The sequence below is a fragment of the Lissotriton vulgaris genome, chromosome 12, assembly GCF_964263255.1.
Source record: "Lissotriton vulgaris chromosome 12, aLisVul1.2, whole genome shotgun sequence".
Taxonomy (NCBI): Eukaryota; Metazoa; Chordata; class Amphibia; order Caudata; family Salamandridae; genus Lissotriton; species Lissotriton vulgaris.
Genome location: NC_141700.1, coordinates 140,708,450 through 140,730,146, shown reverse-complemented (window position 1 = coordinate 140,730,146; position 21,697 = coordinate 140,708,450). Strand labels below are relative to the sequence as shown.

Here is a 21,697-nt window from a genome sequence, read left to right as displayed (position 1 = left end):
AGCTATTGTCAAGTTCACTGTGGTCTGAATCGGTTACGCCTGACAGTGGCTCCTCGGTAAGGGAGAAAAACGTATCTGTCCCATCAGAGATGATATCTCCTACTGCCTGAAACAGATATTCTGGGCTGATAACGGCACCCATTACACCAGAGGCCTCATCAATTGGTGGCCCACAGATTTGAGGGTCAGACATAGTCTCGTTATCATCCTTTCTGTTATCTCCAGGATCTGTGTCAATTTCTATTTCTGTTTCTTTTCCGGCTTCTCATTCCTTCCGAACCTCTTTACTGTTCCTAGCGTTCTCATCCTGTGTTTCCGCATTTACAGAGTTTCCACCCATATTATCAGGATCTGTACTCAAATTGTGGGCTGCCGTTTCTGAGTCTAAATTGTCTGGGGATTCTATTGTGAGGTAGTGTGGCTCACTGGTTAGAGGCGGCAGACCCGAGAGCAGCGGACGGCCCGGGACCAGGGTCCGATTCCCGGCTCGGCAGGTTTCTGGACCAGGGTCAGCGGACTCGATAATTCTCTCGCCTCGGTGCCCACTCTGATCAGCGATCACACTCGGCAACTCTGGGCATTAGCTTGCCTCATCCTCACTAACGGCCCCACCAGACCGCCGGGGATGCCTGGTCTCACCCTGGAGATACCCATTAAGGGACCATCTCTCAGGGAAGCCAGGAAGGGTTTCGCAGTGGTCGAAGCGCCTTGGGACCCTCCGGGTAAGTAGTGCGCTATATAAATGCCTATACATACATACATACATACATACATTACATGTTCCAAAGTTCCATCCCCAGTTTTTTTGAAGAATTCTGTAATAGCCGAATGAGGTGGTATAGAAATGTTATTTATCTTATCCCCTACAATGACAGCCCCGACTTCTTCTGAAGCTTTTATAATCGTTCCTTTCCACCCGCGATATGCTCAGCCTGGATCCTCCGTTTCCCTACTCCTCCAGACTAGATTGTGGTCCTGCTTGGATGTCCTGAGTGACCTCGGTCCTGGTGTCTAGAAGAGGATCTGACCAATCCACACCAGACCATGGCGACCCATTGGCAAAGGCCTCAGGGATCACTGGAGAGAGAGGAATCCCGACACAAGAGATGCATCTACAGCAGCTCCCCCGCTGGTCCTAGGAAGCACAAAGATCTCTTGTCAGAAGCTGGTTACCCCAAAGGATGTCCTGTCAATGCCAGTGCACCAGAGTCAGGAGGGTAGGAGTACACCAACATGGAAGCAACCACCCTCCAAGTGGAATGTGTGACTTGAAGGTGGGACTCGTAGCAATTCCTCCATGAGCCTATAGTATGGCATTGGAGTGACACTGCATAGTCCACACAGACCCGTGGAAGCCTGCTGAAGAGGACCTCAGGGGACTTCAGTGTGAGGGGAATCCTGATAAGAGGGAGGATCCTGGTGAGAGATGGAAGCTGGAGTTTACTCCATAATCATACAGCTGGAAGCATTGTGGCATTTGAGGAAGACTTGTCAACAATAACCAGGATGTCATCCATGAGGGGGGCGTGACTAGCAGCCGAGCATGGCGGTCGTCTTCTAGACAAGCTCCGGACCTGGGCCGCAATATCCTGGCATTTATGCGCTGAACGCCGCAGGACGGGGTCCCCAGATGTATGAACAGCTTGACTGAGGTGGCGCTGGGACTCGGTGCTAATCTACAATCAAGGACTGTGGGCGTGTGCAGAGATAATTGCCCCGGAGCCTGACTGCGTGGATGAAAGAGGTACGGCGGCAAAGGCTCGGAGCAAAACGGCCTGGATGCAACAAGTGGGCGAGGCCCTGGCTGGCACCCCTGCATATATGAGCGGTGCGCGGTAGGTGCTGTGACTTTTCTGTGCTGAAGAGGCGGGCGGCGATGTGGTAGTCATGTGTGGCTCCTCATTGCGAATGTACGGATGCGGCCCTGAACCTGGGGGTGGAGGATCACGCGAGCCCAGGGATGTGGTGCGGCCTACTTCCCCGGACGTGATTGACGGCACTAGCGGAGCCCGGAAGGGGAAGCCTGATCCCATTAGAGCTGGCAGCGGGAAGTGGAGGAGGAGTGCTGGGGCCCTGATTACATGGCGGCATGCTGAGAGGGATAAGCGCTATTTGAAGCACATCCTGCTGAGGGTGAAATGACAGTGGAGCCCCGATTGCCACATGTTTGATCCTTGCTCCTGATACCGGTGCTGGATCTTCGTGTGGGCAGTGGAAGGTGGAGCTAGGCGCATTTAACACGGGGGTGCCAGGGACACAGACTCTGTGCTGCTGCGACCCACAGCAGCACAGACTTCCTCCCTTGCTGGTGCCTTAACCTGTCATGTGGGCGGCTTGGACCGGAAGTGCTGTGGCTGAGTCGCGGTACACATAGACTTGTGCCGGACTGGTTTGTGACACATAGCTTCTGCAGGGGTCCGGGCCATTGAAGAGAGTGGGTGGTGGACAGTGGTGGATGCAGGGTCTCTGAGCTGGGTGAGTGCTGCCAAGGTGCTGGGCACTGTTCACGCTGTCAGCCATTTTGTCTTTTTCTGTACCGACCCGCATGATGGGGCACCACAGGGGGAAGCAACAGGACTAGGGCGGGAGCACGACCATGTCCCGGACACCGCGGAGCACACAGATGCCACGCTCACCCCTGGATGCGTCCCGCCTACTGCCATGTCCGAACCTATGGATAAATTGAATCTAATCCTACAGGAGGTGCAGGACTCCAGGAAGGCAATCGAGCTTCAGATTTGGACCCATGCTTGGGGACAAGGTCAAGGACAACACTGTGAAGCTGGGGGAGGTGGCTCTACAACAGGCACAGAGTGAGGGCCACGTTAAGCAACTGCAGGATCAAGTTGCCACCCTATTAGACTGAGTGGAGGACGCAGAAGGCAGAGCTCGACGGAATAACATTCTCGTCATTGGCAGCCGGAGAGGAGCGAAGGACCTGATGCAACACGCTATGTGGAGCAGTGGTTCAAGGACCATGTCACGACTGAGGGTCTCTCCACACAATACTGTATCGAACGAGCGCACAGAATACCTACTGGACGCCCAAAACCAGGGGCGCCTCCATGACGTCTCATAGTAATGTTGCTGAACTTTTGAGACAGAGACACTCTTCTGCAAAAGGCTTGTGAATTGCCTCCGATAAACTTCAAAAATGCCAAAGTATCGCTATACCCTGAGTATACGGTCATGGGGCAGAGGCAGTGCTCTTCCTTCCTAGCAGTTAAGAGGAAACTTAGAGAATTGAACTTGAAATATGCGCTTCTTTTCCCGACCCGGTTGAAAATATTTCATGACCAAAAGCATATTTTTTTGAGAGCCCTGGTGATGTAGACGACTGGCTGGAGGTGATGGAGTTAACCGGCAATGTAACTTCTGTCTCTCAAGGCACCGCCAAGAGTTGAACCAGTACAGGAGGGCCTGCTAACCGTAGCAGTAGGTGCTTGCGCAGGAATCCCATACAGAAGTTCCTCACCTTGCAGCAGATGCAACAGAACAAATCACAGGCGATTATCGCAGCAGCCACCTTCACGCACACTGCAAGATTGGAGGCCAAAACCTCCTCTGAGGAAGGGGAAATGCTCGACACTGACTCGGAAGGCAGTGTGGCCCTTTTTCCCTCTGCGACTCCGCAGTTAATTAATGACCTATATGGTTAACCTAGCCCCTACTTATATTGTGCCTGCGACTGTGGTGTGATTTTGTAACTGTTGATTAAGGTCCATGTGTGCTTGTTTTAAATAGCAATGTACTTATATGGCCCAGGGTTCCGTAGTAGTTTCTATGTACTATTGAGACGAAGGTCACACCGCATGCGAAGTGCCGGCAAAGTCCCCAACATGGCATAACACTTTATATACCAAACATGTTCTTATATGTTCAGTTGTGTTGTATGGTCCGGTATAGTTTTTCGACCAGACCGAGTATTGGGGTTTTAAGGAGGGGGGCGGTCCCATTGTAGAACCTGATCCAGGTAGGCTCTGCAGCATGGAAATTCTGCTGGCTGTTCAACGAATACAACTTGCACCACAATGCATACACTTGGTAAATACACCATACTGACATGGAATGTTTGGGGTCTGGGTTCAGTGCAGAAGCGCCACAGGGTACACGCGCATCTGCAGCACCGTAAAGCACAGATCGTATACTTGCAAGAGTCACATATGGTGGACAGTGAAATGGTGAAGCTTCGTAAGAAATGGAGAAGGCAAATTTTGCGATAGGGACTACAATTTGGGTGAGGCCTGGGGTGCCATTCATAGCTCTGGAATAGAGAATAGATAAACAAGGGTGGTACATATTTGTGAGAGGGACGCTTGATGGTCAATCTGGTACTGGGCAATGTATATGCCCCTAATTTTGAACAAGATAAGTACTGGGGTATGTTAAATATTGCACTGAGGGGTAGGAACTACATCCCTGGATTGAAGGGAGTGATTGTAATACAGTAATGGATGTTGCCTTGGACAGGTGACACCCGACCCTACACGGAGCGGGAGTGTTTAAATAAGCAGAGGCGCTGACTAGATGGGCTGAAGGGTGGAAAGTATGTGATGTCTGGAGGATACTCTTTCTATTCCCCTCTCCATGTACTTCACACCGGAATAGACAGGACATATTGCTCCAACAGGATCGCTATGCAAGTGTTCCAGGCTACATACTTACCGAAGACTTTCTCGGATCATAACCCACTGGAGATTGTCATTAATTGGGGCAGAGTGCCCACCCCGGTACCCACCTGGCGTATGTGGCCACAGGTATTAGAAAATTCAGTATTCTGCGCTGCTATGTTAGACACTATTTAGCATTATTTTGCAGAAAACAGCAACACAGCGTCGAATAGGTTGATTGAATGGGATGCCTTCAAGTACTTGTCAGGGGTAGGGCAATCAGCACGACTGTGGGTACTAGACAAGAACTTCGTAAGTCTCTTGTGGAGGTGGAACACAATATGGGTGGGCTGGAACAAGACGCGATAACTGACGCAGATAAGCGGGCCGCACTACAGGAGGCTAGAATTAAGCATGCAGAATTGCTGGAATCCTTACGGGTCATAGACTATCAAGCATACTCGTGGCGGAATCACACTGAAGTGGATAAATCTGGGACTTTGCTTGACAGGCTGATCCGAGACACTCCCCCCGCGGTTATCATAAATGAGATCAATACCCTTGAGGGGGATGGGGCCGTCACCCAAAGGGATATTCATGCTGTCATCCGACAATATTATGCCTCACTGTACGGTGCTCCTAGTAACAGTAGGGAGGCCCATATGGAGGCTTTCTTTTCTACCCTCACATATCCACAGCTCATGGCGGAAGCCCAGAAGGGAATGATAGGGCCTATCACCCAGTCCGAAATTAGGGTAGCCATGAGGGGACTCCCGCGCAACAAAACACCCGGCCTGGATGGCCTACCAGTTGAATTTTATGCTACTTATGCTGATTCCCTGGTTCCCCAATTAGAAATATTGTATAACACAGCATTAGAGAAGAGCTCTTTACCACTTACCACGGCGCAAGCGATGGTGATAACACTCCCGAAAGCAGGAAGGGACCCTACAGATATGGCGAGCTATCGCCCGCTGTCATTACTAACTACAGAGTATAAAATACTGAGTAAAGTGTTGGCCAATAGACTGTTACTCTCTCTGTCACACCAGAAAGCTCCACTTTCTAATGACAGAAGCCCCGAGTTACTATGCCCATGCGGGTTGCATATCTCTGGATCTGTGGCAAGCAGTCAATTCTCTTCACTGGGAGTATATGTTCAAGGCGCTGGAGAAATTTGGGATCCCCGTGGGCTATATCGCCTGCTATATAATGCCCCTACAGCAAGCGCCCGTACTGGTAGTAATATCGCAATATACAGGGGAACTAGACAGGGCTGCCCCTTATTGCCCCTTATCTTCATACTGGCCCTAGAACCATTGGCACTCAGAGTGCATAGAGACCTCCTTGATAGGGGTATAACACTAGGGAATACAACACACCTTTTTTCTGCATATGCAGTTGATATTTTTCTCTACCTTCAGCTTGCCCCTGGATCCGCTCTATGAGGTGTTTCATCACTTTGAACTAATATCAGGCCTAGCAATTAATGCTGCAAAGTCACATGCTTTTTTCTTCACAGATCATGCAGAGCTCACGGACATTGAATTTGGGGATACCAGACCCCACATTGCACAACATACATTCAAATACTTAGGTATTCAGATATATCGAACACATACAGACATGCTGGATGGTAATTTACATAGAGCACTTAGAGCCTTGCGTTCCAGTATCGCTTTCTGGACTACGCTGCCACTGTCAGTCATGGGTAGAGCGGCTTTGGCAAAAATGGTGGTCTTACCGCGACTGCTTTATTATTTTACCAACCTACCGCTTGTGAAACAACCCACTACTTTTAGATTGATGAATACCTTACTTATTGATCTAATATGGGGTTTAGGTAGAAGACGCATTAGTCTTAAGAAGTTGCAACTGGACATGTGCAAGGGGGGCCTGCATGTTCCTGACCTTTGTGCGTACTATTATGCATGCCAATTACAATGGCTGTCATTTTGGACGGCAGGGCATAACTTGCAGGAGATAGGGTTTACGGAGGCGGACATAGATCGTGGTACTTTACACACCTTGTTGCTATACGGTGGTAGGATCCCGAAGGGTCTCCCCCCTCTGCTGTGCACTGCGCTCCAGTGCTAGAGTGTGGCGCTGCAATATACACATGCACCCCCTGCATACACAGGTAATATCCCGCTATTGGGAATTCCACTCACAGGCAGCCGGTTCACTAAACGTAGGATAACACTGTGGTTAGTACGGTGGCGGATCTGTTTGGGGGCAAGATGCTGCTAGACCACAATACTTTTGTCAATGAAACGGGAGCTCCGGCGCATTAATACTTGTTACATGCTGCACTGTTGCAATATGTAAAAACACACTGGGCCTCACAGAGACAGGAGCCCCCCACTCATGACCTGGTCAAGATGCTATACTATATGGGCAGAGGCAGACACCTTTTTAAGAGGCTCTATACAGGGTTACGCTCGCATACAATGGTTGCTCTAGATTCACTGCGGGTGGCATGGACCAGGGACGTAGGTAGAGAATTGGAGGATTAGGAATGGGTGAGCGTCCTGGAACACCCCAAAAGGGTCTCTAGGAATGCGAAGTTCAAATGTATTCAGGCTATGGTTCTCCACCTAGCTTCCCTCACCCCTGATAAACTAGACAAAATGTTCCCACAAAGGCAGCATTGCTGTCCGAGATGTTTATTGAAGGGGGCAGACCTACTGCCTATGATATGGACATGTCCGAAAGTGCAGGGATTCTGGGACAATGTCAGGCACATAATCGGTGGGGTTACACACCGGGACCCTCAAAACACCGTAGAGGAATGTATACTAGGACTACACAAACATGGGTCCAAACATAAGGTACAATTTTGTTTTATAGACTTGGCGCTTATTTTGACGATATGTGCCATTACTATGCGATGGAAATTGCGGAAGCCCCCCACTGTATTTATTTGACATAATAACTGTTGCGCTGGGGTAGCGCAGAGAGTGCTGTCTTGCGCAGAGAGGAGCTTGGAGGCTTGCGCAAAACCCCAATAGTACTGGAATGGGATGTTATGATAGAGACCCTCAAATCAGTAGATACCAATCAGCATACCCCTGAACATACACAATAGTCCACGCAAATATGACGTACATTCCCCGAACGACACACAACATGAAGTGGTTTTGTTTAAAATGATGAACTCTTATAAGAGCCTGCAATGCTAGATACAATGTAATTATGTTTTTCTGAATGTACATGTGACCGGTGGGTTGGGGGTGGTAGGAGTTGGGGTTACGGTTTAGTTTATAGTCCATGATTGCAGCCATAGAAATTATCATTGCCTTTGTAACAGGATATGGAAAGAGATATTCAATTTACAGACTACATCGTTGTGTGTACTGATGTCAAAGTATCTATAAGATATCAACGTTTCTTCTGTAGATGTCCACTGTAAAGGGAAATAAGATCGAAATACATTTTCAGCATGAACAATGATATATGATACTCACGAGATGTCTATGGATGTATATAAATGTAAATGTACAGGAATTTATATAGCGCAAATCACCGAGCGGTTTCTAAGCGCTTGCTTAGGGAACCCGTCCTGGTATTCCCCTGTGAGATAACCCCGGCAGAGTATCCGCAAGGTGAAAGCCAGGCATCCCGCCGCAAGGGGCCATTGTGGAGACTAAGCAAGCTATTGCCCAGAGTCGCAGAGTGTGAACCCGTGAATCGAGTAGGCACCGGAGCGAGAATTGTCGAGTCCATGGACATTTTAGGACTCAAGACCCACCGAGCCGGGAATTGAACCCTGGTCCCAGGCTGACCTCTGCTTCCAGGTCTGCCTGCGCTAACCAGTGAGCCACGCTTCTCCACAACTAGATGGTATATGGCATTGAAACGCGATGTATGTTTTCACACAAAGACGATAAAATTATGTTAAAAAAAAACAAAAAAACAGGATGTCATCCATCTTAGGAGGCTCGATGTTCATTGAGCCAGGACGTCTTTTGAAAATGTAACATCCGCAGACTTTACTATTGCTCCACATTCACCATCACAGCAAACAGTGTATATAGACATTGTGTATAGACTTCCACACATTGAGTCCAGGTAGAACAGGATCCACAGAGCACCGCTGAGATGTGCCACTTCGAACTGGTGAGCGAGAAATCCAGAGTTCATCTAAACTGCCATTCCTGCCCAGAGCAGTCTGGTTAAATTGGCAGAGGCATGCCATGATGCCTGGTGATCCCAGTTGCATTTGTACACTCATCCTGTACGGAAAGCAGCCTAATAGAGTCTGTGGATTTTTGTGTTGTTGTTGTGTTCTCTCTTCCAGGTTGTTCCATTTTTAATAAGGTTTGGGAGGGATGTAGTGACCGGCTGGTCACTGTTTTAGTCTTTTTAGTTGTATGCTTGTACCAGCCACTCCCCGAGGGCTGGCATGCACCATCACCCCACACCCATCCATCACAGGTGTCACAGAACATGTGACCCTGTCAATAAAAGGGACCGGCAGTTCCAGATACTGTACCAGTGTGTCATGTGTCATTATTACAAGTGTATAGAGGCCTAGGGCCTGGCCCTTTACATGAACTAATATGAATTTCTTGTTCAGAAATAAATAAATACAACAAATTACATTGCGCGCTGCATCGGCGATTTGGCATTGCAGAGCGTGCAATGTCATTTGTTTTATATATTTATTTATTTACTCAACTCTGTTCGGCCCTGTTCCGGAGTTTACTACCCCCCGCCCTGCACCACTCCCTCGAGGAGCCGCCACTGGTGTTACCAAAGTAAAAAGCTCTATATTCAGTCCTTTACATTCCATTCTTATACATGACACACAAATGTTTCGAAGAGAATTTAGTTTTCAGTGGAGACTAGGGGCCTGATTTAGATCTTGACGATGGGATATCCTGCCCGCCGATATTTAAATCCCATTATATCCTACGTGATTTATATTTCAGCAGACGGGTTATCGGTCACCGTTGTGATGGAGTAACTCGTCTGCCGAGATCTAAATCAGGCCCTAAGTTAGTAGAGAGGACTTGGAGCCATGGTTTAGAATGATAGGTGGCGGCTGGTTGAGGTGAAGGGAGGGGGGTGCATGATCCAAGGGTTCAGGGCGAATTTCATTCATGGTGTTTGATGGGCAAGGTGAGCAGTATGTATCGTTTTTAACTTAATTGTACAATGCTTCAAATAGAGCACAAGTTTGGCAGTCTTCTCTTGCTTTCGCCCGTAGACACCCTATTGCGCCCTTGCGGGCTGAGGTGCTCGCCGCATTGGAGGGCCCAGGAGACACCGCAGGATGGATGTATGACATTACAACGCATGCTTTTACAGCGCATGCTTTTACATCGCATGCTTTTACATCGTAGGTTTTACAACGCATGCTGTTACAACTCATAGTGTTGAGGGGCGCTGGATAGTGAATAGTTTAATTTACTATTCCAACTCCAGTCCCTGTGGATTGTAGGCAAGGTGTTGGATAGTAAATTAAATCTATTCCCTATCCTAGAGCGCCCCCAGCGCAATGCGTTGTAATGGCATGCATTGTAAGGCTTGCGATGTAAAGGCATGCGTTGTAAAAGTTGCGTTGAAAAGGATGTCCCCCCCGCAGGATCTTCCACAGATGTCTCAAAGTCTGAGAGGGGGAATGAGACACGTCTAGCAGTGTCCTCAGGAGGAGACGGAATTGGCTGTGGATAGCAGGGACACTTGGAGTCTAGGTTTCTGCGGGGGTGATCGGGTGATGCCTCGGGGGTGGCATCTGGCCTGCTCTTAATGAATGTAAGTAGGTGTTGTGTGTCTGTGGGGTCCCCATCGGATGATCCTGGCCCTTACCTGCCTAGCCCACTCCTGCCCCTCCCTCCCAACTATCTCCTTCTGTTCCACACTTTCTAGGCTCAACCACTCGGAATCACTGTTTGTTTACTAATGTTGGTGTATTTGATTCGTTTTTGTTTTCCTTGCATTCAGTATTTTTATGATTCATTATGCACTGACAGTCAAATTTCTGTCCTCCTGGCATGCTACTAACCGTCTTTTCCTTATGTTCAATATTGCATCCCTTGTGCTTACTGTTGTGCTGTTTCATCATGTCTACAGGGTCATTGTGATGTGGATCATGTTATTCCGAGTCCGACTAAGACAGGACGAAGTCGAGCCTGACAGGCCATGGACATGTGTGCGATATTGTTTGTTTATTTACTTGAAAATGCTAATGAACACACTTTAAAAAAATGAATCCTGTAATTCCTTTGTAAGGCAACCCATCAATGGGAAATATTCGTACAGGAGAGATTTTGGTGATAGCAGGTCCCCTTACTCCGTGGAGGAAATTGCTACCACTTCTTTTCAGAGGATAGCACATGAATTATTATTTTGTATTTTCTTATACCTCTCTCTCGTACATAAAGATTTTGAGGGTAAGCAAAGGTCGACTTTATTTCCTTTATCACTTTGCCCCTAGTGTTTATATTGGAAATAAGTTATATTGGTTGTATACATGTTATTACATATGCTGCACAGTGTATACTGTGATTTCATATCAGTGTTTTTATTATCAATTGATGAGTGAACATTAGATTTTGAATTTATTCATTAAGTAAAGCTTTTGTATATAATATAAGGCATGCTAACATAACAGCCACATTTGCAAAAGGCTCATATAGGCTCTGTTCTATAGATGCTGTAAAACATCTGTTAAATGTGCCATAAATGAACTTCTGTGTCATTGACAAGAAGTTTCTCTTTACAGAAACTGATAACAACAAATCAAAACCACTTCAGTGCATTGAGAAATGTATGCAAAAGCTGGTGCTAGCTTTATCACTTGAATCACTGTAAAACATAGGAGAACACCATTCCCACATGTTATACCCTTTCATTCGATATCTTAAATGCTAGCTCACTGATCTCTTTCAGAAAGGGTCTAAACACATGGCTATTTCAGAATGAGATCCTTTTCCAGGCTTACCTCTGTCCTAGGTCTACAAGACACCTCCGGGTATTCGTGCGCTCAATACATTTTATTAACATAACATAACTCAAATCTAAATTGACAGTAATATCCCGATTTACTCTCTCTTCTAGGGCCGCATTTTCTCGTGGGTCAGTTCAGAATTCTTCGCGCTGTATAAAAGGGATGACATTTTTCGAGCAGAGCCTTGTGGGGTACATGGATCTCCAGGAGTAGAAGCAGGGCAGGCCTTCTATTTCACAGTTGCATATGCAGTCTGAAAAAAAAGAAAGAAGAGGCATGAATATTGGGTGGGAGCTTGACAGGCGGATTTCTGACAGAGGAAAGGAGTCCAGGTGACTATAATTCAATATATAGCACCATACCTCAGACATCTCCAATCTGATTCTTGGCTGCTTTCTCCCTAGACAGAAATGACAATAATATTACCATCTCATTGTTATATAGCATTTCACACTGCACTTCTAAGCACAATAAACAAAAGAATATGTTATTTACTCTGATGGTATTCAATCAATGAAAATCTATATTCGATTGCAAAGACAATCTTAATAGAACATAAGAACATAAATACATTCATTTATCAATTTACATTTTTTTTTAAAGGAATAAAAAACAACGGCATTAACCCCTTAAGCGCTGCCGTCGGCCAACGGTCGTCGCGAGCGCTACCTCCCCAGTGCTGCGCACGACCGTTGGCCGACGGGCCAGCGCTCGTTATTCGAGCGTTCAGCACTGGGTGCTGAACGTTCGACGCAGCTAAGGTGTTAAACAACAGATGACTAATTAAGCACTGGGACCACAACAAAATGAATGCAGCATAGAATGCCTAGCTCTTACAGCAGCACACAAGAAACGTGAAACTGCAGAAAGAACATGCACATTAGGCGAATATATCTCTTTACAATGAATGTGCCACAACGCATTCCATTACAAATCGGTCGTAACAATGACCGAGTTGTAGCAACGCAAACCATTACATTGCAAGTCGATACAATGACTTGCTGTAGGTGGCGCGCTGGACTTAGGAATAGTATAATTTACTATTCCAACTCCAGTTTGTACAAAAACAGGGAAGGTGTTGGATTGTAAATCCAACACCAGCGCGCCCCCCACAGCAAGTCGTTGAAGCGACTTGCAATGTATTGGTTCGTGTTGGAACAACGCGTTTGTTGTAAGGACCTTGTTGTAATGGAATGCATCGTAGCGCATTTGATGTAAATGAGGTCACCCCATTAGGCAGTACGTGCAGATATATAAGCACTGGGCGACCTTAGGCAAAGTCCATAACTTTCAAAACTGGGAGAAGGAAACACTTCCTGGGCACTAAAATATATACCCAACAATACAAAATGTAGAGTATCCTGTGGAGACACATTGTAGCAACCATAGGGCCCTAGGGTGCCTGAACTGGACCAACCACTCTGGGAGGCAAGGAGGTGATGTAGCACATTAAACCTAAATCGAGACACCACAAATCTGTGCCTTTAGCTGGATAACAGGGTAAGATATGGCTCCTTGCCCTGTGTAGATTCTATTAAAAGATTACCCTGGACCTTAGGGTTCCCAAGTTCTAGCTGGTCACGATGATGGTACTAAATTTACTTACCTTTGAAGAATTTTATGCAATGGGCCGTACTAGAGATGGACAGTGTTGGGGCATCGACTGTCAATCAGCAAGCTCTGCCCACCGCTTGGGTCCTCTATCTCAATTAGAGCCAGCAGAACCACTAGGTTTTAATGATGCAGCCTCAGCCAGCTCGGCTGTGGGAAACTATTTGCCAGACATTCAGAATAGTCCTTTTGATGCTGATTTTCCTGGTTGTAACCCACCTAGTTGTGTACACGAATAATTTTAAGATGTACCCCATGTGATTTTTCAAAAGGAAAAATGAATGCCAAGGGGCCTATCACCTTCAGATTGCACGCTCAGCATTACATTTCATCAGGAGTGCCCCTGCTGTGTTGGCTGGAGAGTTTTTTTGTTCTTTAAGTATAGTTGACAGTGTCCTCAGCAGTTTGAGGACTGTCTGCCACTGCTTAATTTGAGCTGGTCATTGCAGGTGGGGCCCAACGGCATTCATTTTTGGGGACAGATACTTATTTTTCCTCATCCTACTTTACTCAGAACAAGAGAGAAAATAAACACGGAAAGATGGAAAAAAGTGAAAAATGGAGAAGGCATAGATTAAAAAGAACCTGCAAGAGTGACTTAAAGAGATAAGGATTGATAGGGCTATGGATGAAGAGCGACGTGGGGTAATCAAGAGTACGCAACCTTGGGATTCGGCACCACAACCTTCTGAAACGCTTCTGAGCAAAGGTTTGGGCTCCACCACTTGTTATTCTACAAATCATACTGTAAATGACCCATGAAGGCTCGTACGGGACACAGAAACCATATGGTCAGACAGCAGTGGCGTAAGAGAGACATAGAACGAAAACCTTGCCTGGGGCGTGTTAGAGGTATGTCTGAAAAGTGGTGAAGGACATGGGATATCATTGAGTACACAGTAAATGTGAGAAGAGGAGCGAAAGACAAAAACTATACATATAGTTAGAGGTGCTCGCTAAAAGTAGACGTTTCACATCAAGAAGGACATTGGGGGTATACAGAAGATAAAATACATGCTATGTAGAGCACATCCCGGTCATTAAGAGAGTTTTAATTAAAACCAATTGCAAAGAAAGCACCAGCTAAATTACAATGTGATCTCCTATGGTTGTACATGGTCCATATTGCAACTCAACTCTCATAAAACACCTCCAAAGCATAAATCTGAGGCATCACTACCCGCTTCTCAACTTTTTGGTTCTACCTCATCCGCTGCAGCTGCATTATCCCTGTGCCTACTCAGGAGAGTACTTGGATACGTGAAAGACAGTGAGAGGAGAAGAATACAGGGCAAAAGCACGAAGCCAGACATTTGAGGACACAATGTGGAGCAGACCTGCCAACTTGATCAAGAAAATTTGCATTGTGAGAAGGGGCAAAGCTTTATGTCAAGAACTGCCAGAAAGGCTGTGAGGCCCCGTACCCTGCCCCACCAACCTCCTTCTCCCCCACCCCCCAAAAAAACAAAAGATTGTTGCGGGTGCTGCCAATTTCTTGGGGGGTTTTCAAACCCTTTCAATAGACATCAGCTGCTTACAGCCTCCAAGACAACCTCAAAATCCGCTCTTTGCAGTGGTTTCCAGCTCACAGTCCATGCCACTGTCTGATTTCGGTTCCTCACTGGGTGAACATGTGAAGGGAGCCGTTATCGAGTGACACACATTGGCACAGTGTTAGTTGGCAGGTCTCGTGGAGTGCTGCACACAGAAACTCAGGACCTCATTTATGAGGTTTTGTCGTAGGGAAGCGCGGCAGGCCTTCCTGCTGCACTTCCCTACGGCAAAAGAAAAGGGCAGGAATGCGCTGTATCTATCAGATACAGCGCATTCCTGTCCTTTTCCCCTGCGCCGGCGCACAATGGGCTTCATGCGCCAACGCAGGCACCTTTGCACAATGGGGCAAGGGTGCCTGCGGTGCGGGGCTGATTTTTTTTGTACAGGAAGGGAAACCTTTTTGTAAAAAAATAATCATAAGAGGCTTTTCCTCTTTCTCATAGCAAAAGAAAAAACGAGGAGAAATATAGATATTTCTACCTGTTGCACCTCCATTACGCCTACCCTGGGGAGGCGTAAGCTTTTGACACTGCCTCAGATTTACGATTTCTAGTAAATCTGGGGCAGTGTCAAAAGGCCATGGATGTTGCTGGGAACGCCCCCCAGCAACACCCATTGCACTCCCCTTTAACGCAAAACACTGCGTTAAAGGGACTGATATTTATAAGGCAGCATTAAGCCAAAAAAAATGGCTTAGTGCTGCCTGAAAAATATCACGCAGGCTTCTGCGCCACGGAACGTAAAAAAAATGACGTTCCGATGGTGCAAGGGGCCTCATAAATGAGGCCGTTAATGTATAGGAGGGATACCAGGAGTGGATGCAGAGGTTTAACGCGTCTTCTCCATTTATGCTAGACGAAGGAACAGTGATTAAAACACAGGTAAGAAAGCAATGATTATTGGATTATTGCAGGCTTATTTTCACAACAATGTATGTCAATGAATGAGTGAAAGGAAGATTCCTTTATGTAGAACTAACCTCACTTATCTAAGCTAATGTTATGGAGACAAACAGAATGATTTCCATCGTGGTCGAGCTGATATATGTTTCTGCCAACAGATATGTATACCTACATGTTGTCAACATGACTCTCACACTTCGAGTTCCTCCCATCTATTAGCCTTAAAACCAGAGAATCATGTATACAGTAAAGTGGACGAGGAAGTGATACTAGGAGGATCCCACAGTCAACTCCGTTAGGAGGTGTGAAGAAGGAATCAACTTGGGAAGGTTTGTTCAAGACAAAGTAGAATTTTCTAAGAGTCATCTTACTTACATGCAACCTTCTCTAAAAAACCCTTCAGCAAAATTTTGTCCATGATTTCAAAAGCCAATGAGTGCTCAAGGTGAATAAACATACACATGTACCAGTCGAAGTTAGAATGGTGTCCTACATGCAAGGCCATATTGGTCACCTGATTGGGGCTGAAATCAGACTGAAAAGGATGTAGCAAGTTGTCCAGTTCCAGGAGATGTGATATCTAACTGTTTTTTTAAGATTCTGGACAGAAATAGCAGAGTAGTGAACTGTCAATGTTCCTGATTCACAACAGTAAACCGGCATTTTTGTGTAAGTTTACGATTGTTTGCTATTCACAGAGGGATTTACGAGTAGTATCTTTATGAGTACAAGTTTCAGCACATAAAAAGATAGGACCATCCTAAGTTTACCTTTGTGAATCAACCTGAATTTTTCATTGAGTGGATCCAAATTAGGCTTTTTCAGAAAGCAGCAATGTGCTGCTGAATGTCAGTTACTCAAGACTGTGCTAACCATTAGGGAACTCAGTCCATTGAAGACTATTACCGCCAAGTGTCAGGCAGGATACATATTGAATTACCCTGCCATCACTGGAGCAGGAACCCTCTGGTACTGCTCCTGAAGCTATAGGACGTGACCAAAGTACCAGTGACCCTATCCCAACTGCCACCATCAGCCACCAGTCCTGATCTTGCTGGCGTGACCCCAGTCCTGGTATCTCTAGCTTTGAAACCTGTTGATTCCCCCATGGATCCATCTCCAAGCCTCTTCCATGCAAGATTGCTTGTTTGAGGGAACTGTGCATTGGTCCAGAGGTCAACCGTGGCCATCACAAGGACCTGCGTACAACCAGTTCCTACCATGTGGTCATTGCCAAGGCTTTGTAAGCATTAGCGATTGAGGCCAGAGCACCGCACCAGAGAATGGCACATCTGTGCCGCGGTAGGATTGACAGTTTCCACCACAAAGCAAGCTATGGACTTAGAGCCTCAGGGACTTACATAGTTTGACATATTTGCTAATAAGTGCAAGCCTTTAAGGACATCCAGTCTCCTAGGAGACATCCAGTGTTGAACTCCAGGAATAACCCATTTGTGGCAAGGTGTCACCCCTCAAGGATCATGTGATGTCCTCACATGTGGACAAGAAGGCCAAGTTCTTGGAGATATTTGGCAAGTAAATGTACCTGTTCTGTCATTTCTGCCTCAACCAAGCAAATGCTAATGCCAACATAGCCAGCTGCGGGGAACAGCGTTTACAACGCAATTTTTACCACGCACTACCTTTACCACGCAATTTTTACAACGCAAGTTGTTACAACGACTTGCACTGTGGGGCGCTGTAGGATAGGGAATGGTTTAATTTACTATCCAAAACCTTCCCTACTATCCACGGGGACTGGAGTTGGAATAGTAGATTAAACTATTCACTATCCAGTGCCCCCAAACCAAAGTCGTTGTAACGACTTGCGTTGTACAAGTTGTGTGGTAAAGGCATGCGTTGTAAAAGCATGCGTAGTAACGACAAACATCCCCAGCTGCAGCCTCTAACTCTAGCAGAAGTTGAACTATAAACCTTGTTGCTCCAAGACTATTCCCAGAAGAAGTCCAGCTTAATAGTGAGCCAACAGAAGTAAGCAGCATAACATAAACTGAAGTTTAGCCATGTGCCAGCAGTTATGACTCAAATCGATGGACGTGAAGCCAAGACCCTGGAAAAGTAATTAACAACCTCTTCAATGGGGTGACCTTGTTGAATCCTGCAAGAGTTAATGAGAAATCCATGGAGTACATTCAAGATCTCCCTCTCTGCCAGAAAATTATATCCACTCTTACAATCTTACTCCACGACCCCAGCTACTGCCTCCTCTTTCTCTTTGTGAAGACGATGACTTTGTCTCAGGTGATGGCAGCTGTCCAAAGTCAATGGCTGTGCTTAGTGGAATTCAGGTTACCTAACACAAGAACTACCTCAGTTTTGCATTGGGAAACAAGTACTACCAGTAAATGACATTAACAGCAGGCTCCAATCCTACCCCTGCAGCTGCACCAAGTTCCTGCCACTGGTGGTGGCCCTTCGGCAATAACAGTAGGTCTGATGATCTCTGTACCTTGATGGTTGTTTCTTTGGAACATCACAGATGGATTAGTAATCAAGTCTCATCATGACATACCGGAACTTAAATAACTTTTAGTTCTCAGTGAACTATCCTACACCTTCCTTTTAGTTAATAGAAGTAAATTTGGTCTCCAGTCTGGGAAAGTGTTACCCACTGCCACAAAGTAACAATGATCTCACAAACAGTGGACCATACACATTCTGTCCTATGCCACGTTCAATGCAATATTTCACCTGTACTTTGCCCTCAACTTGTTTTTTGGGTCTAAGTTCTCCAATAATCAGTTTCTCCGACTTCCTTTCTCATTTTCATTTCCTGGAGGATCTGTCCACAGGTTGTAAGTAGAGGAAAAACTTAGGGTGTACGAATGAGATAAAGTTACCTATATTTTGAATCTGTTACTCTTAGACCGTAGGCTGTTTTACATTGCCGGTGCCCTTCAACTGAGCTCTTCATTGTAGGTGAAGATACTAACACAAATTATCTTCTTTCTTTGGAAAGAACTGGCAAGGTTTCACATATTTGAACCACTGTATAAACTCTTATGAAATCAGTTTCCTTTTCCAGCACAAGATGGCAAGAATGCTCACAAGCTGTTATAGGAGAGAACCTACAGATAAAAGGTAATAGAGTCACCTAAAAGTGCATTCAACTAGAACTCTGACTAAATCATTGAGTGTGTGGAGAGGGCCTTATGATTTCTTTGCAATGCCAATAATGCTGTATCATCAGAAACACACATTCCGCACAAAACTCAATACAGAAGAGATATCCACAAGTGAGTATGGATCTGAAGTGCAATAGAATCTGTTCAGTAGTCCATTTGCGAAGGTGCTTTGCCAAACTATCATGGCGAGGAATGCTAAATTGACAATTTGGAGATGATACGATTGTCGACTGGACCAGGGGAGGAAGTCACTTTAATCATTCAAAATAGCTCCTTTAGTGAGACCCATTATGAGTTATGAAGTTTCTTAGCAAGTAATTATCCAGTGCCTTAGGACACTGTGGTGGGTTCTTGAACGATGAAGCACGTCCTTTGTGGGACTTTAAAAAGGCTCTTAACAGACCAACGTGCAAAATGCAGTCTTATCTAGGACAGAATTATGCTATTGAATATGTCTTCGGTGCTTCCCTGAGGCCAATGAGAAACCGCACAGAGCAGCAGTGGCAGCAGTGCTTTAAATGGGTGGTACTGTCTGGTACTGAGTACCATCAGTTTTTTATTTGGAGAGGGAGAGTACCTGCACTTCTCAAGAGTGGCGTAATTCTTTTAATTGGAGAGTACCAGCACTTCTCATAAACAAGCAGGTACTCTGGCACAGGGTAAACACAAGGAGATGATGGATGGAGCACTAAATCTTTTAAGACTCTCTCCCCCAGTCACAGATCTGGGTTGAATCCATCATTGTTCTTTAGCTCACTTCACCACCCCAGTTCAGACCCAGCTGTATGCAAATGAGTCTCGACCCCGTGCCTCATGGAAACAGTCCAGCCCGAACTGCCAAGCCAGGTCTTTTCTGAACTGGAACCAAGCATCCTGGGACCGGTTTCTGGGTAACACCCTTCATCAGCCAGGCCAGCTTGAATCCAGTGGCAAAGTGAGCAAGGGACCCATGTCTGGGCATACCCTGCCAAATTAGGGCGAACAAAGCAAACACAAGGAGATGATGAACAGAGCACCAAAACTTTTCAGACACTCACTTCCAGTTACAGATCTGGGTTTAATCCATCATCATTCTTTAGCTCACTTTGCCACCTCAGTTCAAACTCAGCTATATGCAAATCAGTCTTGACCCTGTGCCCCATGGGAACAGTCCAGCCCCAACTGGCAAAGCAGAAGTCAAGGTCAGCTTTTTGTTTCCCTTTCCTTCACCATGAGTGCTATCTCAAGCAGTTTATCAAAAAGCATTGAAATGCATTGCAGTAAGATGTGTCACAACAACACTCGTTTCCACCCAGAGATAGGTCGATGTCTCTTGCTCCTTTAAGGAAAGAACTTTCTTTAGGCCAAGAGAAACTGATTTACCCCCTTTGACATCAAGAGGTTAATCACTGTTTGAAGCATGGACAGTTTAAGCTCAGGAGATGTCAGTCTTAATTAAACATGTGTGAGCTGTTTGTATTGGGTTGGACTGTCACATAATTTGGGCCTTGACTGCTCTCCGGTGTAACAGACACCTGCATCCTTTGCAGACCATTTTCAGGTATCACAAAGGCAATGTTTTAAACCAGGCTGTTGGACTATGTGAAGGGATTACTTTATGTCAAGTATATTTTCTCAGAATAGAGGCTTAGGGTACTTAAAGGAGCAAACAAAATGTGCACCCATTTTGCCTGTGTTATTACGGGCTGTACACTTTTTGGTACTGGAAGTTGTAACTAGCTACAAGTTGTTAGAAATTTCCTGTGCAAAACTTGGGCAGTTTGCTCGTACCTCTAAACGGGAGCAAGTTCTAAAACTGGCGCACATATTTTAGCACTCCCCTTTTTTGAAAATGAGTCCCTAAGTATTTTCTGACATTAATATGCCAGATCTTACAGTATTGCACTGTAATTCCCTTATCACCAGGGAGCCACGCAATTTGCTGTGATTCCCATTGCCCATCAGTATGATCCTAGACAGGTCCTAGGCCTCAGGGTATTTCATAGAGCTAGAGCAGACAACAGAGGATGGAGAGTTCAGAAATGACTTCCTTACTCATGCATCACTATCAGCCGTAGCTGGCATTAATCAAGGGTGGGGGGAGGCGCGTTTAAATGTAATAATACATTTTAGAAACAACCTGTCTGCAGACTGGCCGGGTCCTGCGCTTTCTTGCCTCCTGCTTCTGCTCTCCTGACTCCAGCAGCAACAGGAAGCAGGCAGCCTCCCTCCCCTCCTCCAAGTCAATCACAATGCTGCAATGGCTGTGTTGTTATTGGTAGGGACGGCACTCAGCCAGGCGCCTATGGGGAGGCCATTTTCTCCATGTAGGCATGGAGAAAGGGCAGTTAGCGCATGACTGGTTTGGGTGGCCCCAGAGGGCTGACCAAACCAGTCATGCTCACTCCGGAGTGGGCACACCACTCCTCCTCTTCCCAGCCCTGCTCGTAGAGCAGCCCCGCCCTCCCGCAACCAAACACTTCTGCTTTCTTGCAGTGCGAGAAGCAGGAACATAAAATGGTAGTTTTACCATTTTATGTTTCTGCTTCTCGCACTATGAGAAAGCAGTGGGGCGACGCTCCTCGGCCCTAGTGGAGGAGCCGTCCCTGATCACTACGTTTTGCCACCAGATTATCCCCCACACGCATGAAAGAATAGTCCAAGAAGGTGATCTAGAAATGATGTAGGTTATCCTTCTGTGAGAAAAGACTACCTTAGGCTAGCTGCAGTCTGTCTGTCCACGATGGTGATTATTTTATTTATTTTATTTATTTATTTTAAAAGTTTTATATAGCGCTGGCTAGACCCGGAGGTATCAGAGCGCTTTACATGAGCATCAGATCATAGTTACAGGTTACATCGTTACAAAGGTTACACAGTTCTTAGAGCATGGCATCATAGTTACTCGTAAGGTCGAGATAAACAATAAGCACAAATACG

General features: G+C 46.1%; 1 protein-coding gene across 1 annotated transcript in view; it reads right to left on the bottom strand.

The window, feature by feature from the left end:
* Positions 1-11,141: 11,141 nt before the first annotated feature.
* Positions 11,142-21,697, bottom strand: part of LOC147673687 (uncharacterized) — a 50,411-nt gene continuing 39,855 nt past the window's right edge. Inside the window, exons 5-6 of the mRNA XM_086946403.1 lie at positions 11,928-11,965; positions 11,142-11,818 (exon numbers count right to left, since the gene is read on the bottom strand). Of these exons, the coding sequence (XP_086802529.1) occupies positions 11,795-11,818; positions 11,928-11,965 (62 nt within the window). The 3' untranslated portion in view covers positions 11,142-11,794. The remainder of the gene's footprint in view (positions 11,819-11,927; positions 11,966-21,697) is intronic.